This window comes from Tiliqua scincoides, chromosome 3 (assembly GCF_035046505.1).
Source record: "Tiliqua scincoides isolate rTilSci1 chromosome 3, rTilSci1.hap2, whole genome shotgun sequence".
NCBI classification, from domain to species: Eukaryota; Metazoa; Chordata; class Lepidosauria; order Squamata; family Scincidae; genus Tiliqua; species Tiliqua scincoides.
Genome location: NC_089823.1, coordinates 195353288 through 195370400, shown reverse-complemented (window position 1 = coordinate 195370400; position 17113 = coordinate 195353288). Strand labels below are relative to the sequence as shown.

General features: G+C 43.3%; 1 protein-coding gene across 2 annotated transcripts in view; it reads right to left on the bottom strand.

Moving 5' to 3' along the window:
* The window catches only part of VPS8 (VPS8 subunit of CORVET complex), a 122720-nt gene that overhangs the window by 58654 nt on the left and 46953 nt on the right, over positions 1 to 17113 (bottom strand). For both annotated transcript variants that reach the window (XM_066620293.1, XM_066620292.1), the window contains exons 29-34: positions 14646 to 14765; positions 8696 to 8752; positions 7353 to 7435; positions 5625 to 5709; positions 5230 to 5328; positions 676 to 765 (exon numbers count right to left, since the gene is read on the bottom strand). In XM_066620293.1, the coding sequence (XP_066476390.1) occupies positions 676 to 765; positions 5230 to 5328; positions 5625 to 5709; positions 7353 to 7435; positions 8696 to 8752; positions 14646 to 14765 (534 nt within the window). The remainder of the gene's footprint in view (positions 1 to 675; positions 766 to 5229; positions 5329 to 5624; positions 5710 to 7352; positions 7436 to 8695; positions 8753 to 14645; positions 14766 to 17113) is intronic.

The window sequence follows — 17113 nt, the reverse complement described above, 5'->3', positions numbered from 1 at the left end:
ATACTAAGTAATGTATACAGTATTATCAGGGAATCGAGATTCTGACTAGGGCCTCAAGTCTATAGGAGGTATAGGTGGGAGAGCCATTCTTGGACCCCCCATGAATACTGAAAACTGCAGATAAGGAAATCTGCGGTTTTGGCCCCTTTAAACCCTCCAAAGGTGACTGCAGCTATGCTCTGGTCACCTTCAAAGGGCTTTCTGAAGCCCACAGAGACAACGCACGTCCACGCATGGCCTCTGAGGGCTTCAGATGGCCCCATAGTGCAAAAAAAGCTACTTCTGGTTTCCCTCAGGAAACCCTGAGGCCTGAGGCCTTTTATCCCCGGGCCTCAGAATACCTTAAAAGGCATGAAAGCGTCATTTCTGTGTTCCTGAGGAAAACTATATTTTTGCAATATGAGGCCATTCTGAAGCCTACAGTGGCCTAGGCAGATGCTACCAGCCCTTGCAGGTATCAGAAAGCCCTCCAGAGGCAACCAGAGCCCAGCCTTTGGAGGGTTCTGGATGGGCCAAGTCTGGCTCAATGTAAGTCCAGGGGACCCACGTTGAGCCACACCCATGGATATAAAATCCACAGATAAGGAGGTGCAATCTGTGCTCTGTACCAATACAAGCAGACAGAGCTATAAACTGAAGAAAATATAATTAAGAACTACATTACCAAGACTTTACCTGCAGGTTCTGTATGATTTGTTCAATCTGGTCACTGAAGTGAATGGAAATTAGATCTGCTGCTTTCGAAGGACTCACCAGTAGGAGTTCCTAAGCAAAGAAGGTGGAAAAGACAAACACTTTGTCCACCAATGTAAATTATACATACACCAAATAAGCTTCTGATATTACAGAAGAAAACACAGGAATAAGTTCTCTTTAGAATGCTTTCAAGACCAACAAGATAATAACTCATACTTTTGACCATCACATTAAAAACCTCAGTGATGCAGCTGTATTTCTCTATGGAATAGAACAAACTGCTGAAGAACACTGGCAGTCTCAAAATGGCAAATTCTCCATTATGAGCTCCCATAAAAGCTTCATTATTACAGGCATTTGTTTCCAGTGAGTTACAGCCTAAGTTCTATGGAACACAATGGGTTTACTCCCGAGTAAAATAACACCTCTTTCAAACACATGCAAGCAGTTCAGCTCAACTTTGTGCTGAACAGACAGGACGTCGACCAATATGACTGCATCAGAATGCACAGCAAGCAGGACAGCAGCATTAACTGGTTTTCATGTACAGTTTTGTATTGGACTGTAGTAGGCTGGTAATCCTGCCCATAAACAAGGTCAACCAAAGTATTTATAGGTGTATTTACTTGGGTAACCTTAAGCACACATCCACAGAAATAAAGTTGCACTGCAATCAGTGGGATTTCCTGCCATGCAAATATGTTTAGACTTGAACATCCCTGAAGCCAACAGAGTTAAACCTAGCTTAAAGAGTGTACATATCTAAATTTTACCCAGCTTTTGGTCACTCACTGTAGTAAGTTAGTAGCTCATACTGCTATACCTACCTACCTAAAATATGGTGCGTGAGCGTGCGCCAATTAAAGTGGCATTCAGATTCACTCAGTTCTGCTTTCATCTTACAGAACATACCGTGAGGAGAACAGAGAATGAATATTTTTCTCCCTCCCAATATCTATACTACTTTCTTGCTAGTACTCTCCTCTGACTCTACTCAGCAGGATTCATGATGAACTACGCTGAGATTTTTATGAGGTTTCTCTGCTCTTATGACTCCCAAGATGGAGCAGGTTGCAATGTAGGCTGAAGTACAATGATATTAGTCTGCGTTATACATTTTATACACACTAGTTTCCAGGTTCTATTTCCTAGTCATGCTTGGCTTCCACTACTGTATTTACCTATGCAGGAAATATATATATACCAAAAAATCTAGTGCAACCAAGAGATATGTTGCCACCACCTACAGCAGGATGACAGCAGTCTTGTAAATGGGTTTCCATTTCTCTTTGCTCCTTCTTGTAGAGGCTTGCTTCTTCTAAATGCAAGTTGGCCTGCAGACCAGCTGGACCAATGGCAAGGGAAAGATATGTCTCCTTTCCCCAGCATAAGATGGCCTCCCCCAATGCAGGAAAGACCTTGCCTTCTGGTCACACATCCCTACCCTGGATGAGGGAAGTATACAGCCAGGGGCAAAAATATGGCCCATCAAACAGACAGATACTGTTGGTAGTGTATAATAATCAACACAATGATGAATTAAGCATTTCTTTTTCTAGGACTTTACATATTACACCTTTAATACTGCCTTTCCAGAGCACAGAACAGAATATACTACCTAAAGCCATTGGACAACAATAATGGTACAATACCCTATCAGAAAAACAAAACAAAATCAACCAAAAAAGCTCCTGAAAAAGAAGAATCTTATAGTTCCTTCTAGTGTCTGGGAAGGATTCTAGGCAATTTTAAAATTTATGTCAGTGGGTTCTTCCAAATTTCCTCAGGACCCCATAATGGGTGCAACCCAAGTAGATAGCCATATATGTACGTGTGAATAGACACACTTCAACACAAACATTATTATTTAATAAAAATATAAAATGTTTAGTACAACACCTATGTCCCACCCTTATGCTAAGTTGTTCAGGGCAAAAAAGCAGGAGAGGATTTCATTCTATTCTCACGACCAGCCTGTGAGGTAAATTAGGCTGAGAAAGAGTTACAGGTCAAGATTAACCAGTCAGCTTCATAGGTGCGTAGCTATTTGAATCAAGGTCTTCCCAGCTTGATATTCTGGAACACCACACTAGTCTCTTATTGTTTTGTACCACTCTGGAAACTAGAAATTCAGTCATTGGAGAAGTAAAAGATGGCACACAACACTGCTTTACCTTCTGAATGCACGAATTCACACCTTTTCTTATATTTCTGTGATAACAGTGGCAGAGACACACCAGTTTGGAAGTCTAGAATAAGTGACTGTGGAATTTTCCAACAAATCCCCTGACAAGTATCCTATCAATGATTTTGCTGATCTGAGGATTGGTAAACAGATCAGAGCTATCATAGATGGTGAATGGCCTGAAAAACATTACAGGTTGATTCATCATCTGCCTATTCACTACATAAAGGTTGCTATCCAGTTTGCAGGCAAAATAATTGCTCCTAGTTAGATTCACATAGGAATTGCTAGTTTGGACACAGAATTAGAGTTCAGAAAAACAACTGTGCCTTCTGTCTCAATCAGTTTTCTGCTAATATCACTCTTCAGTGCAGGAGGTTTTCTAAACTGATAGACATCTTGATTGATGAAAACCAATTCAAGAAGTTTGGGTTGTTTGCTGGGTTGGACAAACACTGGAGGGTGACAATTTTAAGTCTGCTGTAACTTGGACGTTTAAAAAACCTAAGACAAAGAATTAAATTTGAATGTCTATTCTCTTGTCAATCTCCAGCCTTTCCTTCAGCTATGGCAAAATTAGTAACCATAATTCAAAAACAGCTGTGCCTTATGTTCCATTATGACAAATAGCCCAATCCTAGGCACCTGCCATGCCAAGGGCACAAGGGTGCAACATACAGCAGATCCAATGCTCTGTCAAAAGAGGTTGGCCAAGGGGGGTTAGGAGTGCAATGCTTATGTACTTGTTTTGGTTGCTGCATAGCTCCCCATGGAACTCCTCTGAGCTACACCAGCTCTACAGTGCTTTGCTTTGTTCATTTCAGGAAGGGGGTTCAAGATCAATTGTCTACCAACTCTGCCTAGTACCACCACTCCCTCCCCCCACTCCCTGCCCAGTTGTAACTCTCCGCTGGTGGGATTATGCAGGTAGCCAGTCTGTGCCCCATTAAAGGTGATGCGCGGCTTTCCAGCTGCTGCACTCGCATCTGCACTCACAGTCATAGGGGCTTCCACACTGGTGCGGCCATCTGTGCGCTGACGTACGAGTGGTATGCTGGTGTCTCCCCTAGTAGGATAGGGCTTTAAGGTTACTATCTGGGAGCGTTACTCTTTAGTACTACTTCCACTTTAAAAAAAATACTTTCTATAACTGAAAGATAACAAATTAGACAAAGTCAAAGCAAAAATTAAATCTAGAATTACAAAAGCACTTTTGAGTCCGTCACAAACAGATAATGAAATCATTGAGAGAGAAAAATGAAGTGTGCACCAAAGCTGGGACAATGTAACAATGAGGTTCTATCTACCAAAAAGTTGCAGTTATTCAAGTATATCTTTCCAAAAATATTGATATGCAGTTGCTGGACCTGCTTCCAGAATCTTGAATGTATTTATACCTTTACAGGTGTAAGATCCAAGTCTACAGATACAGATACCAAGATCCAGGTCTACAGAGCTTGCGTCCTGAGGACACTTCTGTACTGCAGCGAGTCATGGACTCTTCGCTCACAACAGGAGAGGAAACTGAACGCTTTCCACATGCGTTGCCTCCGACGCATTCTTGGCATCACCTGGCAGGACAAAGTTCCTAACAACACAGTCCTGGAACGTGCTGGAATCCCTAGCATGTATGCACTGCTGAAACAGAGACGCCTGCGTTGGCTCGGTCATGTCGTGAGAATGGATGATGGCTGAATCCCAAAGGATCTCCTCTATGGAGAACTCGTGCAAGGAAAGCGCCCTACAGGTAGACCACAGCTGCGATACAAGGACATCTGCAAGAGGGATCTGAAGGCCTTAGAAGTGGACCTCAACAAGTGGGAAACCCTGGCCTCTGAGCGGCCCGCTTGGAGGCAGGCTGTGCAGCATGGCCTTTCCCAGTTTGAAGAGACACTTGGCCAACAGTCTGAGGCTAAGAGGCAAAGAAGAAAGGCCCATAGCCAGGGAGACAGACCAGGGACAGACTGCACTTGCTCCCATTGTGGAAGGGATTGTCACTCCCGAATTGGCCTTTTCAGCCACACTAGACGATGTTCCAAGACCACCTTTCAGAGCGCGATACCATAGTCTCTCGAGACTGAAGGTTGCCAACAACAACCACAGGTGTAAGATTTGTTTTTAAAATCTCACATTACCTCAAAAGCCTCTAGCAAGAGATCAATAAATAAATATTAAAGAATAAATAAAAAATAATAATAAAACTTTATTTATATCCCGCCCTTCTCCCCAAAGGGACCCAGGGAATAATCCAAAAATGTAATATAACCCAGCCTGCAGCCAGACACCATTAGGCCAGCTATGAAGAAATAAAGTTTACCTTAAAATGAATAGATCAATTAAAGTCCTACCTCGATGTGTTTCATGGCCTTTTCCCACACAGGCTGCTTTTCCTCAGCGCTATACCCAGGAATAGACAGTATATTGTGGATATAAGTAAAAACCTCTTCCTGAAAGGCAATGGATGAAAGTTATCCATCTTCACTTTGACAGTGTGATTCCCTAACAAATCTAAAGAGTCAGATCTCATATTATCCATTATATGCTGAACCTTCATGATAAAACTGAAGAGTATGATGAATGTTTCATGAAGCATTTTAGGGGCTATTCCCATATTCAAAGCCTCTCTTTGAAAATCAAGGATCACGGCCCACAACCCACATCAAATCATCAACCCGTGCTTGCTGAAACCCAGGATGGTGAGGTATTATTGGATTTTCACAATAATTACTTTTTGCATACTTACTTTTCTCAATGGATCACGCAAGTAGCAATCAACAATTTTATCATAGCGATGTTCCCGTTCATACATAAACTCACAGATTTGGTAGCTGAAACAAAACAATTCATTCATGGATGTCTACACTTTGAAATGTAGAAATGAGGTCACAGAACCATTGGGATTTTATAGCACAAACTGCAAAGATACCAGCCTAATCAACAGCATGCCCTCTTTTTCCCAATTTCATAGTCTTAATGCTAGAAACACACCTTACATTCCTCATTATATTTTCCAGCCAACATCTCTGCTGTGATACACCTGAGTGATGTCAAGTAAGGGCCCAATCCTATCCAGTTTTCTAGCACCGGTGCAGCAGCAATGGAACAAATGTTCCCATGCCTTAAGGAGGTTTCTGGGACTGCCTCCCCACCACAGCATGCAGTGCATTCCCCATTGGCACGGCTGCACCGGCACTGGAAAATTGGATAGGCTTGGGCCCTAAGTTTGCTAACTGGTGACCTGCTTGATCCAACTGACTGTCATTTTAAAACATGAGAAATCCTGAGACACAACATTTGCCAATGTGCATGCATTCTTCCTGCATTATTTGCATTAATGTGTTTCATGCAATAAGAGTTTTATCCACTGATATTGAGACTATGTTTATGTTTCACAAGAGAGATTGCGTAAACCAGATTTATTTGTTACATTTTTTATATACCAGGCTATGTAGTATAAAAAGTCCTCCCTTCTCCCCCCTCACAACCTGCATTTTATCTTTATACCGTACCTCTGTGAGGTGGGTTAGGCCAAGAGTCATCCAACTTATTTGATGATCAAAGGGAATCCAGAACTTTGGCTGGAGCAAACAAGAACTTAAAGCAGCTCTTCCTCATTTATCTTTGGGATGTCTAAAAAACTCATATCTTAAGATAGCCATTGTTAATAGTCCCTGCTAGCAGATTAAAGACACTGTAATGATTTGGACTGAGCACTTATTCCTGTGAAAATACACTTGAGCGGTTGAAGAAAGAAGCTGCCTTTAAAGGTGAAATAGAAGCGTTCCACTCTCTATGGCACGATTACTGCTATGCAGACTTTTTTGCTCCTGAGAGTTTAAGCAGTAGCAGAAGCCAGCTTAAAATTTTATTTTTAAGACAGATGCCTCCCTGTAGTCAACAGAAATTTTGTCTTGTGGTTAGACTATTATACAATGTAGTGTGCATAAAGATCCAAGTCTAGCTCCAATGACAAGGCAACCTAAGCATAAACACAGGGTTCACTGCTGAAAGCAGTTGCCAAGCAACCACCTCGTGTGCTTTTCCTAGCTCCATCCATCCATCCTCTGCAGATAATGCGAGTTCAGGTCTTTCAGCCTTCTACAGTTCAGAAGGAGCAACTTGCCCTGTTCGCATTAGGCAAAGAACTGGGAAGAGGCAAAAAGAAGGAAATTATAGCAGAAGCGCTACCAAGACAAAGAAGCATCTCTCCACCTTTACAAGAAACAATCGGTGTTTACACACAACCTTGAAGAGTTTAGAGAGCCAAGACTCTCTTGCCCAAACCTGCAGTGACAAAGCTAGTAGGCTCTAAAAAGAAATAAACCTTTTTAAGGTTCCATTTTTGTGTGTAAGAAAACAGTGGTGACAGATGCAACCTGACAGGTGGCTGAAAGAGCAGCATAGCTGAATTAGAGGAAAAGAATGGAAGATATAGGAAACGCGGGAAGTGATATCGAAAACAAAAACTTACAATTCAGCTTTTTCTGCCATTTGAATGAGTCTGTTCTCTTCAAACTGTACAATGCCTCCAGCTTGAAGCAATTCCAGAAGAACCTATTAACATTAAATCATAACAATATATATTGTGATAGAGCCTAGGCAAGTACAGCCCTCATGACACACTTGTTCTGTACCATCATAGGACAAAAGAAAAGACCATTCTATGCTTGAGCATTTCAGACACTTGCACATTTGTAGTAGTACTTCCAAGCTTCACTCTATCAGTGCACTAAGCATTACTTTTCTTCTAGCTGAGATATTTTTTCCCCTCTCCCACAACAGTTAGGATAGCCTAGAACCCTTCTTACTCCCATCCTAGTTTTGTATGCAGTGGAAACTTTTTAATAGGAAAACATTTACACAAGCAATCTCCACCTGCAGCTTTGAAATAGTTCACTGCAGCAAAAGACTGCTCATTACACTGCTGACCATCTGTTTGCTTCTTAGAGACATCACTTGACCAACGGCTGAGGCTATTCAGAAAAATGAAACTGTAAGATAGTTGATGTCAAAATGTTTGGATAGGTTTGGCTCAAACGTTTGATCTACCATTTCTGAGCTTGATCTAGCACCTACTTTACCTACTGTCCTGTTCCATTCAGATAAAAATTATTTCCCAGCCCTTTAACTCATCAACAACCTGTCATGTACATACTTCTGTGACCCAGTCCTTCTATCCCTTCAGTTTCATGCTTCTCTCATATCAATCTGAACAGATATTGGATGATCCAAGGTGGAGAGGAAGCAAATGAGCACTGAGCTCCACACTGTGTTTTCAAACACTCAAGCATTTTCTCCCCACCATCTGGTAGGAGAGTTCTCCAGTTTGGTGGGAAAAACAAACTGCATACACAGAGACGGAATCTCTTGAGATTACACTCCCTTACTTTCCAAGGACTCCCGATGGAATTAATGGCAGTAGGAGCATCTCAGGCAGTTGAAAATTATAGCACAGATAGCAGGACTGGGCCATGCATTATGGATGCAGTGTGGGTGTTATTTTTGGTTGCATTTGCTTGCACTGTGCGTTTATGTTTTAAGCATGACCAACCTGCAGTACGATTAAAATATTCAAATACCATTCATACAATGGTTATGCAGATTTTATTAATTTGTCTTCATAAAATATACAAGTTCATCTACTGTCCATAAAATATACAAGTCCATCTACATCCAGCTGCGCCAATTTCTCAGTGTTAATTGTAGTGCCAGTTTTAGCATTCCTGTTCCATAGTTGGTCAGTCTTAGCAATGACCTTGATAAAAAACCATACATCATTCTCTCAGCACGAATCATTTCTCTAAGGATTCATACCTGCTGTCTCTCAGAGTGTCGCGAATCATCATCAGGACTGCAGAGAAATTCAAGGACCTGGGCAAAGAAAGAACATGATTATATATTTCTGTTCCATTCCCAAAGTACACTACCACACTTTGAAAATATAGCTCTTATTTCTTGATGAAAGGTACATTGCCACTACTATAAAATGCTGGAAGAGCAACAGAATGAATTACATGATGCGTAAATTCAGCATAACAACCTAAGAACATAATAACAGCCCCACTGGATCAGGCCATAGGCCCATCTAGTCCAGCTTCCTGTATCTCACAGCAGCCCACCAAATGCCCCAAGAAGCACACCAGATAACAAGAGACCTCATCCTGGTGCCCTCTCTTGCATCTGGCATTCTGACATAGCCAATTTCTAAAATCAGGAGGTTGCACAAACATATCATGGCTTGTAACCCGTAATGGATTTTTCCTCCAGAAACATGTCCAATCCCCTTTTAAAGGCATCCAGGCCAGATGCCATCACCACATCCTGTGGCAAGGAGTTCCACAGACCAACCACATGCTGAGTAAAGAAATATTTTCTTTTGTCTGTTCTAACTCTCCCAACACTCAATTTTAGTGGATGAACCCTGGTTCTGGTGTTATGTGAGAGTGTAAAGAGCATCTCCCTATCCACTCTGTCCATCCCCTGCATAATTTTGTATGTCTCAATTATGTCCCCCCTCAGGCGTCTCTTTACTAGGCTCCATTTTCACAATGGAGAGAGGTGAAAGGTGGTGTGCCCCAAGGATCTGTCCTGGGACCGGTGCTTTTCAACCTCTTCATAAATGACCTGGAGACAGGGTTGAGCAGTGAAGTGGCTAAGTTTGCAGACGACACCAAACTTTTCCCAGTGGTAAAGACCAGAAGTGATTGTGAGGAGCTCCAGAAGGATCTCTCCAGACTGGCAGAATGGGCAACAAAATGGCAGATGCGCTTCAATGTCAGTAAGTGTAAAGTCATGCACATTGGGGCAAAAAATCAAAACTTTAGATATACGCTGATGGGTTCTGAGCTGTCTGTGACAGATCAGGAGAGAGATCTTGGGGTGGTGGTGTACAGGTCGATGAAAGTGTCGACCCAATGTGCGGCGGCAGTGAAGAAGGCCAATTCTATGCTTGGGATCATTAGGAAGGATATTGAGAACAAAACGGCTAGTATTATAATGCCGTTGTACAAATCGATGGTAAGGCCACACCTGGAGTATTGTGTCCAGTTCTGGTCGCCACATCTCAAAAAAGACATAGTGGAAATGGAAAAGGTGCAAAAGAGAGCGACTAAGATGATTACGGGGCTGGGGCACCTTCCTTATGAGGAAAGGCTACGGCGTTTGGGCCTCTTCAGCCTAGAAAAGAGACGCTTGAGGGGGGACATGATTGAGACATACAAAATTATGCAGGGAATGGACAGAGTGGATAGGGAGATGCTCTTTACACTCTCACATAATACCAAAACCAGGGGACATCCACTAAAATTGAGTGTTGGGCGGGTTAGGACAGACAAAAGAAAATATTTCTTTACTCAGCGTGTGGCCGGTCTGTGGAACTCCTTGCCACAGGATGTGGTGCTGGCGTCTAGCCTAGGCGCCTTTAAAAGGGGATTGGACAAGTTTCTGGAGGAAAAATCCATTATGGGGTACAAGCCATGATGTGTATGCGCAACCTCCTGATTTTAGAAATGGGTTATGTCAGAATGCCAGATGCAAGGGAGGGCACCAGGATGAGGTCTCTTGTTATCTGGTGTGCTCCCTAGGGCATTTGGTGGGCCGCTGTGGGATGCAGGAAGCTGGACTAGATGGGCCTATGGCCTGATCCAGTGGGGCTGTTCTTATGTTCTTAAGAGGCCCAAACGCCAAAGCCTTTTCTCATAAGGAAGGTGCCCCAGCCCCGTAATCATCTTAGTCGCTCTCTTTTGCACCTTTTCCATTTCCACTATGTCTTTTTTGAGATGCGGCGACCAGAACTGGACACAATACTCCAGGTGTGGCCTTACCATCGATTTGTACAACGGCATTATAATACTAGCCGTTTTGTTCTCAATACCCTTCCTAATGATCCCAAGCATAGAATTGGCCTTCTTCACTGCCACCGCACATTGGGTCGACACTTTCATCGACCTGTACACCACCACCCCAAGATCTCTCTCCTGATCTGTCACAGACAGCTCAGAACCCATCAGCCTATATCTAAAGTTTTGATTTTTTGCCCCAATGTGCATGACTTTACACTTACTGACATTGAAGCGCATCTGCCATTTTGTTGCCCATTCTGCCAGTCTGGAGAGATCCTTCTGGAGCTCCTCACAATCACTTCTGGTCTTCAGCACTCGGAAAAGTTTGGTGTCGTTTGCAAACTTAGCCACTTCGCTGCTCAACCCTGTCTCCAGGTCATTTATGAAGAGGTTGAAAAGCACTGGTCCCAGGACAGATCCTTGGGGCACACCGCTTTTCACTTCTCTCCATTGTGAAAATTGCCCATTGACACCCACTCTTTGTTTTCTGGTCTTCAACCAGGTCTCAATCCACGAGAGGACCTGTCCTCTAATTCCCTGACTGTGGAGTTTTTTCAGTAGCCTTTGGTGAGGGACCGTGACAAACGCCTTCTGAAAGTCCAGATATACAATGTCTACGGGTTCTCCCATATCCACATGCCTGTTGACCTTTTCAAAGAATTCTATAAGGTTTGTGAGGCAAGACTTACCCTTACAGAAGCCATGCTGATTCTCCCTCAGCAAGTCCTGTTCGTCTACGTGTTTTGAGATCCTATCTTTGATGAGGCATTCCACCATCTTACCCGGTATAGATGTTAGGCTGACCAGCCTATAGTTTCCTGTGTCCCCCCTCTTTCCCTTTTTAAAGATCGGCATGACATTTGCTATCCTCCAACCTTCTGGCACCGTGGCTGTTTTGAGGGACGAGTTGCATATCTTAGTCTTTCTTCTTAAGTATAGACCAAATTAATTGAAGGAGACACTACAGCATGAGCTGACAGGTTTGTTTGGGTGACCTCAAAGGTAACACTGTTTTACCTGTTTTGAGGGACAAGTTGCATACCTTAGTCAAGAGATCTGCAACTTCATTCTTCAATTCCTTAATAACTCTTGGGTGGATGCCATCAGGGCCTGGTGACTTATTGATATTTAATTTATCAATGAGTTCTGAAACATCTTCTCTTGTAACCTCTATCTGACTTAACTCCTCGGTCAGGAGGGGCCATTCGGGCAGCGGTATCTGCCCGAGGTCTTCTGCCGTGAAGACAGATGCAAAGAACTCATTTAATTTCTCTGCCGTCTCTAAGTCTCCTTTTATCTCCCCTTTCCCTCCCTCACCATCCAGAGGGCCAACCGCTTCTCTGGCGGGTTTCCTGCTTCTAACATATTTGAAGAAGCTTTTATTATTCCCCTGAATGTTGCTGGCCATGCGTTCCTCATAGTCTCACTTGGCCTCCCATATCACCTTCCTACATTTCTTTTGCCACAGTTTATGTTCCTTTTTATTCTCCTCATTAGGGCAAGACTTCCATTTACGGAAGGAAGCTTCCTTGCCCTTCACAGCCTCTCTAACTTGGCTGGTTAGCCATCCGGGCACCCTCCTGGATTTAGTGGAACCCTTCTTTCTTTGCGGTACACACCTCTGCTTGGCCTCTATTACTGTTTTAAGCAGCCTCCATGCACTCTGGAGAGATTGGACTCTTTTTACCTTCCCTTTCAACCTCCTTCTAACCAGCCTCCTCATTTGAGGGAAGTCCGCCCGTCAGAAGTCAAGGGTTTTTGTTAGAGATTTGCCCAGTATTCTTCCCCCAATGTGCATGTCAAAACGGATCGCAGCATGATCACTGTTCCCCAGTGGCTCAGTAACATTGACATCTCTAACCAGGTCCTGTGTACCGCACAATATTAAATCCAGAGTCACCTGCCCTCTGGTGGGCTCCGTGACTAGCTGCTCTAAGCCACAGTCATTTAGCACGTCAAGAAATCCGGTTTCCTTATCGTGACCAGAACACAAATTGACCCAGTCAATATGAGGATAATTGAAGTCCCCCATGATTACAACCCTGTTCCTCCTTGTCACCTCCCTGATCTGTTTCCTCATTTCAAGTTCCCCTTCCGATTTCTGGTCTGGAGGACGATAGCACGCCCCCAGTATTACATCGCTCCTCAAGCCTGGTAATTTAACGCACAGAGATTCTACGGTGGAGTTGGACCCACCTTCAATCTCTACTTTGCTGGATTCTATCCCTTCCTTAACATAAACGGCCACCCCACCTCCAACACGCCCCTGCCTGTCCTCCTGTAGAGTTTATAGCCCGGGATTGCGGTATCCCACTGATTCTCCGCATTCCACCAGGTTTCCGTTATGCCCACTATGTCAATGTTTTCCCTTGTCACCAGACATTCCAGTTCTCCCATTTTGCTTGGAGACTTCGGGCATTTACATACAAGCATTTGTACATTGAATGCCCCAGGATGGGCTGTTTATTCGCTCCTTTGTCCCCACATCCTCTCACTGTGCCAAACTGTCTATCACATCCCATCATGCTACCATTCCCAATTTCTTCTCCTACTCTGCCTTTGCTTGTTGTTCTCTAACCTCCCCATCCTCGTCCCATAGGGATGAGGAGTCCCAAACCGGATGCCGCTCAGCTCCTGTTGGCCTCCCCCCAGGGATCAGTTTAAAAGCTGCTCTGCCACCTTTTTAATGTTATGCGCCAGCAGTCTGGTTCCATTCTGGTTCAAGTGAAGCCTGTCCCTCTTGTACAGGCCCCTCTTGTACAGGCCCCGCTTGTCCCAAAACGTTCCCCAGCACCTAACAAATCTAAACCCCCTCCTCCCTACACCACCGTCTCATCCACGCATTGAGACCCCTGATCTCCGCCTGCCTAGCTGGCCCTGCACATGGAACAGGTAGCACTTCAGAGAATGCTACCTTTGAGGTCCTGGCTTTCAGTTTCATACCTAAAAGCCTAAATTTCGCCTCCAGGACCTCCCGGCTACACTTGCCCACGTCGTTGGTGCCGACATGCACCACAACCACTACCTCCTCGCCAGCACTGTCTACCAGCCTGTCTAGACGAGAAGTGATGTCCGCTACCTTCGCACCAGGCAGGCAAGTCGCCAAAAGGCAAGTCGCCAAAAGCAAAAGGAAAGCTACACAGCAATTCAAATAATAATTGATTAGAGAGCCACCAGTCACATTTTCTCTTCCTAACACTCCAATCCTAACTAAATCCCTGTGCAGTGATGCAGTGGCACCAAAACTAGCTATGCTGCATCATGTAGAGAATTTCTGGCTGCTGGAGGTCTCCTCAGGATAAGAGGACAATTGTACCCCTGCCCTGGGGTAAGCCCAACAGTGGTTAATGGGTCAACTTGCAATAAAACCACTGGTGCAAGTCCACAATGAATCGTGCATGTGGATCAGGTTCAGGAAGTAGGTTAGGATTTGGTATGTGCTGCTGCCGGCAAACCCACCACCCTCCTGGGAAGAACCGCCCACCCCACCTCCTCCTTGTTCCACCCTCCCCCGCCACATTCAACCCCCTACCCAATCTGCCCCTGTGCCAGGCTTACCAGCTCTGATGGGTCTCTGCCTCCCCACCAGCGTGCCAGCTCCCTGCACTGCTGCAAAGCATTTTATGACATTTTTGCAACAGCGGTATATGCATTCCACCAGTACAGGTCTTGGAGAGAATTGGGCTGCAAATGACTGTCAGATTCCACTGTTTTATAAATGTACAACTACCAGAATCTCCATGTTTTAGTCCTATTTCTTCAGTACAATATATAAACAGATTACACACTACGGAAGACATTGTACACAGTTCTGTCATATTGTATTATGTTATTAGTTCATATAAGATTCCAAGCACTTTAGAAACAGTAACTTCAACAGCAGCCATAGATTCCACTCCCCAGTTTGTGCCTCCCCAAGTTACCTGGTCAAATAGTGTCCTGTTCACAAACAGTGTGTTGTTGGGCTTAGCAAGCTGCCGGGCAAGGAAAGTAAAGAGACATCCAACTTGTGATGGCGTAAAATCAGAGTTTTCCACCATAACCTAAATGGGGTTGAGAAGTTCAGTTTATGTGGTCAGTACATATTTTTGCTTCACACAGACACAGAATAATTATCAGAATGCAACAGACAAACTACAAGATTCGGCAGTGCAGAGTCTGAAATCTCATGCATTTAGCATGATCAGGAAGGGACATACAAACGGCTCAAATATAACCTAATTATCCACGGATTTCTCACCCACAGTTCTATCTCAATGGGATGAGAAGGGCTCTTTAAATTAAAGGGAAAAAGTCATTTAACAATAGCCTAATTAATGGGAGAGAGGGCAGCTGGTTGACAATCCATCAATCACTCTCTCTCCAGGCACTTGAAGCAGCTTCACTGAGGCAAGCAACCCTTCCCTTCCCCCTGAGCATGTGAAAGAAAGCTAAATGGAAGTGATTATCACCTCCTCCATTCTTTCCCTGCACTGAGGCTCAGAATGAAGACTTTTCAAGTGCCTGGAGATTGATTGTCTGCTTGATGCATTACAAAAGGTCAGCAAGGTTGGTTTTTAAAATTGCTGAGCAAAAGGACATTGTTTTTAAAATGGATTTGCTTTAATGTGATTTTTGCCATCCACATGAATTCTGGGAACAGAACCGTCGTAAATACTGAGACTCAACCTGTATATTCTACAAAAATTTGTCTTTCAGACAAACCAAAATCACTACAATGGTCTTTTTACTCCAAATGGGGATACCAGGATTTCAAATAGTAACTGCAATAGTGTGCCCATAACCATGCATGCATCTCTCATATTCACTCATCTGGTAAACATAATTTTATTTATCCTGCTTGAATATGAACATGTGGTGAAATTCTCCTCATCTTGCAAGTATATCTTACAGACAACCCACTTCCTTCACAGTTAATATGCACACTGTAGTAAGAGAACCACTTGGTAAATTTAGGGTATCAATTATGCAATGTTCTTCTGTTTCACAAATGGAAGGTCTCACTAGTGAGAAGAGAGGCAAGACAACTAGAGCACTGTGGGCTGTTGCATCATGCTCAGAAGAGGTGAAACAACACACACAACTTGCTACACTGTATTGACTGAAAGACCTATAATCTCATGACCTAATAAAGACACATGTAAAAGCTAGTGAGCTGACTGAGATTCTTACCTCTCCTTTTTAGGAATAATAATAATAATAATAATAATAATAATAATAATAATAATAATAATAATAATAATACAGGTATTTATATACTGCCTTTCTTGGTCGTCAGATTTCTCCTCAGACTTTATTCAAGGCGGTTTACATAGGGAGGCTGTTCTAAATCCCCGTAGGGATTTTTACAACTGAAGAAAGGTTCTATCTTTCAAGAACCACAACATTTTCAGATGGATCTTTCTGATCTGGTATCACATTTCCAGCTCGAGACTTCCAAAATGGTGGTGGTACAGCAACATTTAAAGAACTTGCATGTATGTGGAGGTACATCTGGAACCCACCCCCCTTTTCCCAGCAGCAGTGTGATCATGGGGATCATGTTGCTGCAATCCCCCTGCCCCACCCATTATGGGTCAAACCTAAGTGCTTCCTTGGGTGGTGGGTTGTGACCCACCAGTTTGAGACCCACTATTTTAGAGCACAAGAAAATTCTTAATAGCACCTACATTTTAATTAAGGGTTTATGAGGTTTTTTTATTAACCAGGTTTATCAGTTTGATTATAAAAAAGCTATTACTTGTCATCTTGTAGAAATAGAAAAATGAGCATGCTGACCAAGGATCAAAAGATCAAGGTCCTGTCATAGTGACGCTGATGAAAACCTCATTTGCCTTATAACTTAGCAAAAAAAAAAATCATTGCAAAGACCAACATGACTCATACTGCAAAAGAAACTGCCTCTAATCAGTCTCAAAGCTCTCGCAATAAGCAAGCACCCTTCCCCGTTTTTCCTAGTAGGAGTTTCTGAACAGCCAACTGAGTTCAGTTCCAGTGTACTCCATTGACATCAGCCATTAACAGTGTGCTAAACTGGTCAGCAGTCTTGCTGTTCCTAAATTCTTTCTTTCCTGCTGCTCCCTTTGCTAAGTGCACTCTGAGTCCCTTACCAAATAAGTACACCTGCTCCAGGCTTCTCAATTTATGCAAAAGACTGCCGTTCTATTGCCAAGAACATTTAGACCGTTATCTCATCCTTCAGCAACTGTCTCACAGTGTCCAGCTAGACTTATGCTTATACAAACTGACAACCTGAAACTACGCTTGACAAAAAAACATACCAGTTTAGACACACTTGTCTAGAAAACCTTCGTGTCCTCAGTTAATAAGGTTAGCGTAATACAGGATTACTCAAAATTCTGGATCAAAGCTGGTAACTGGATTGTAGTAG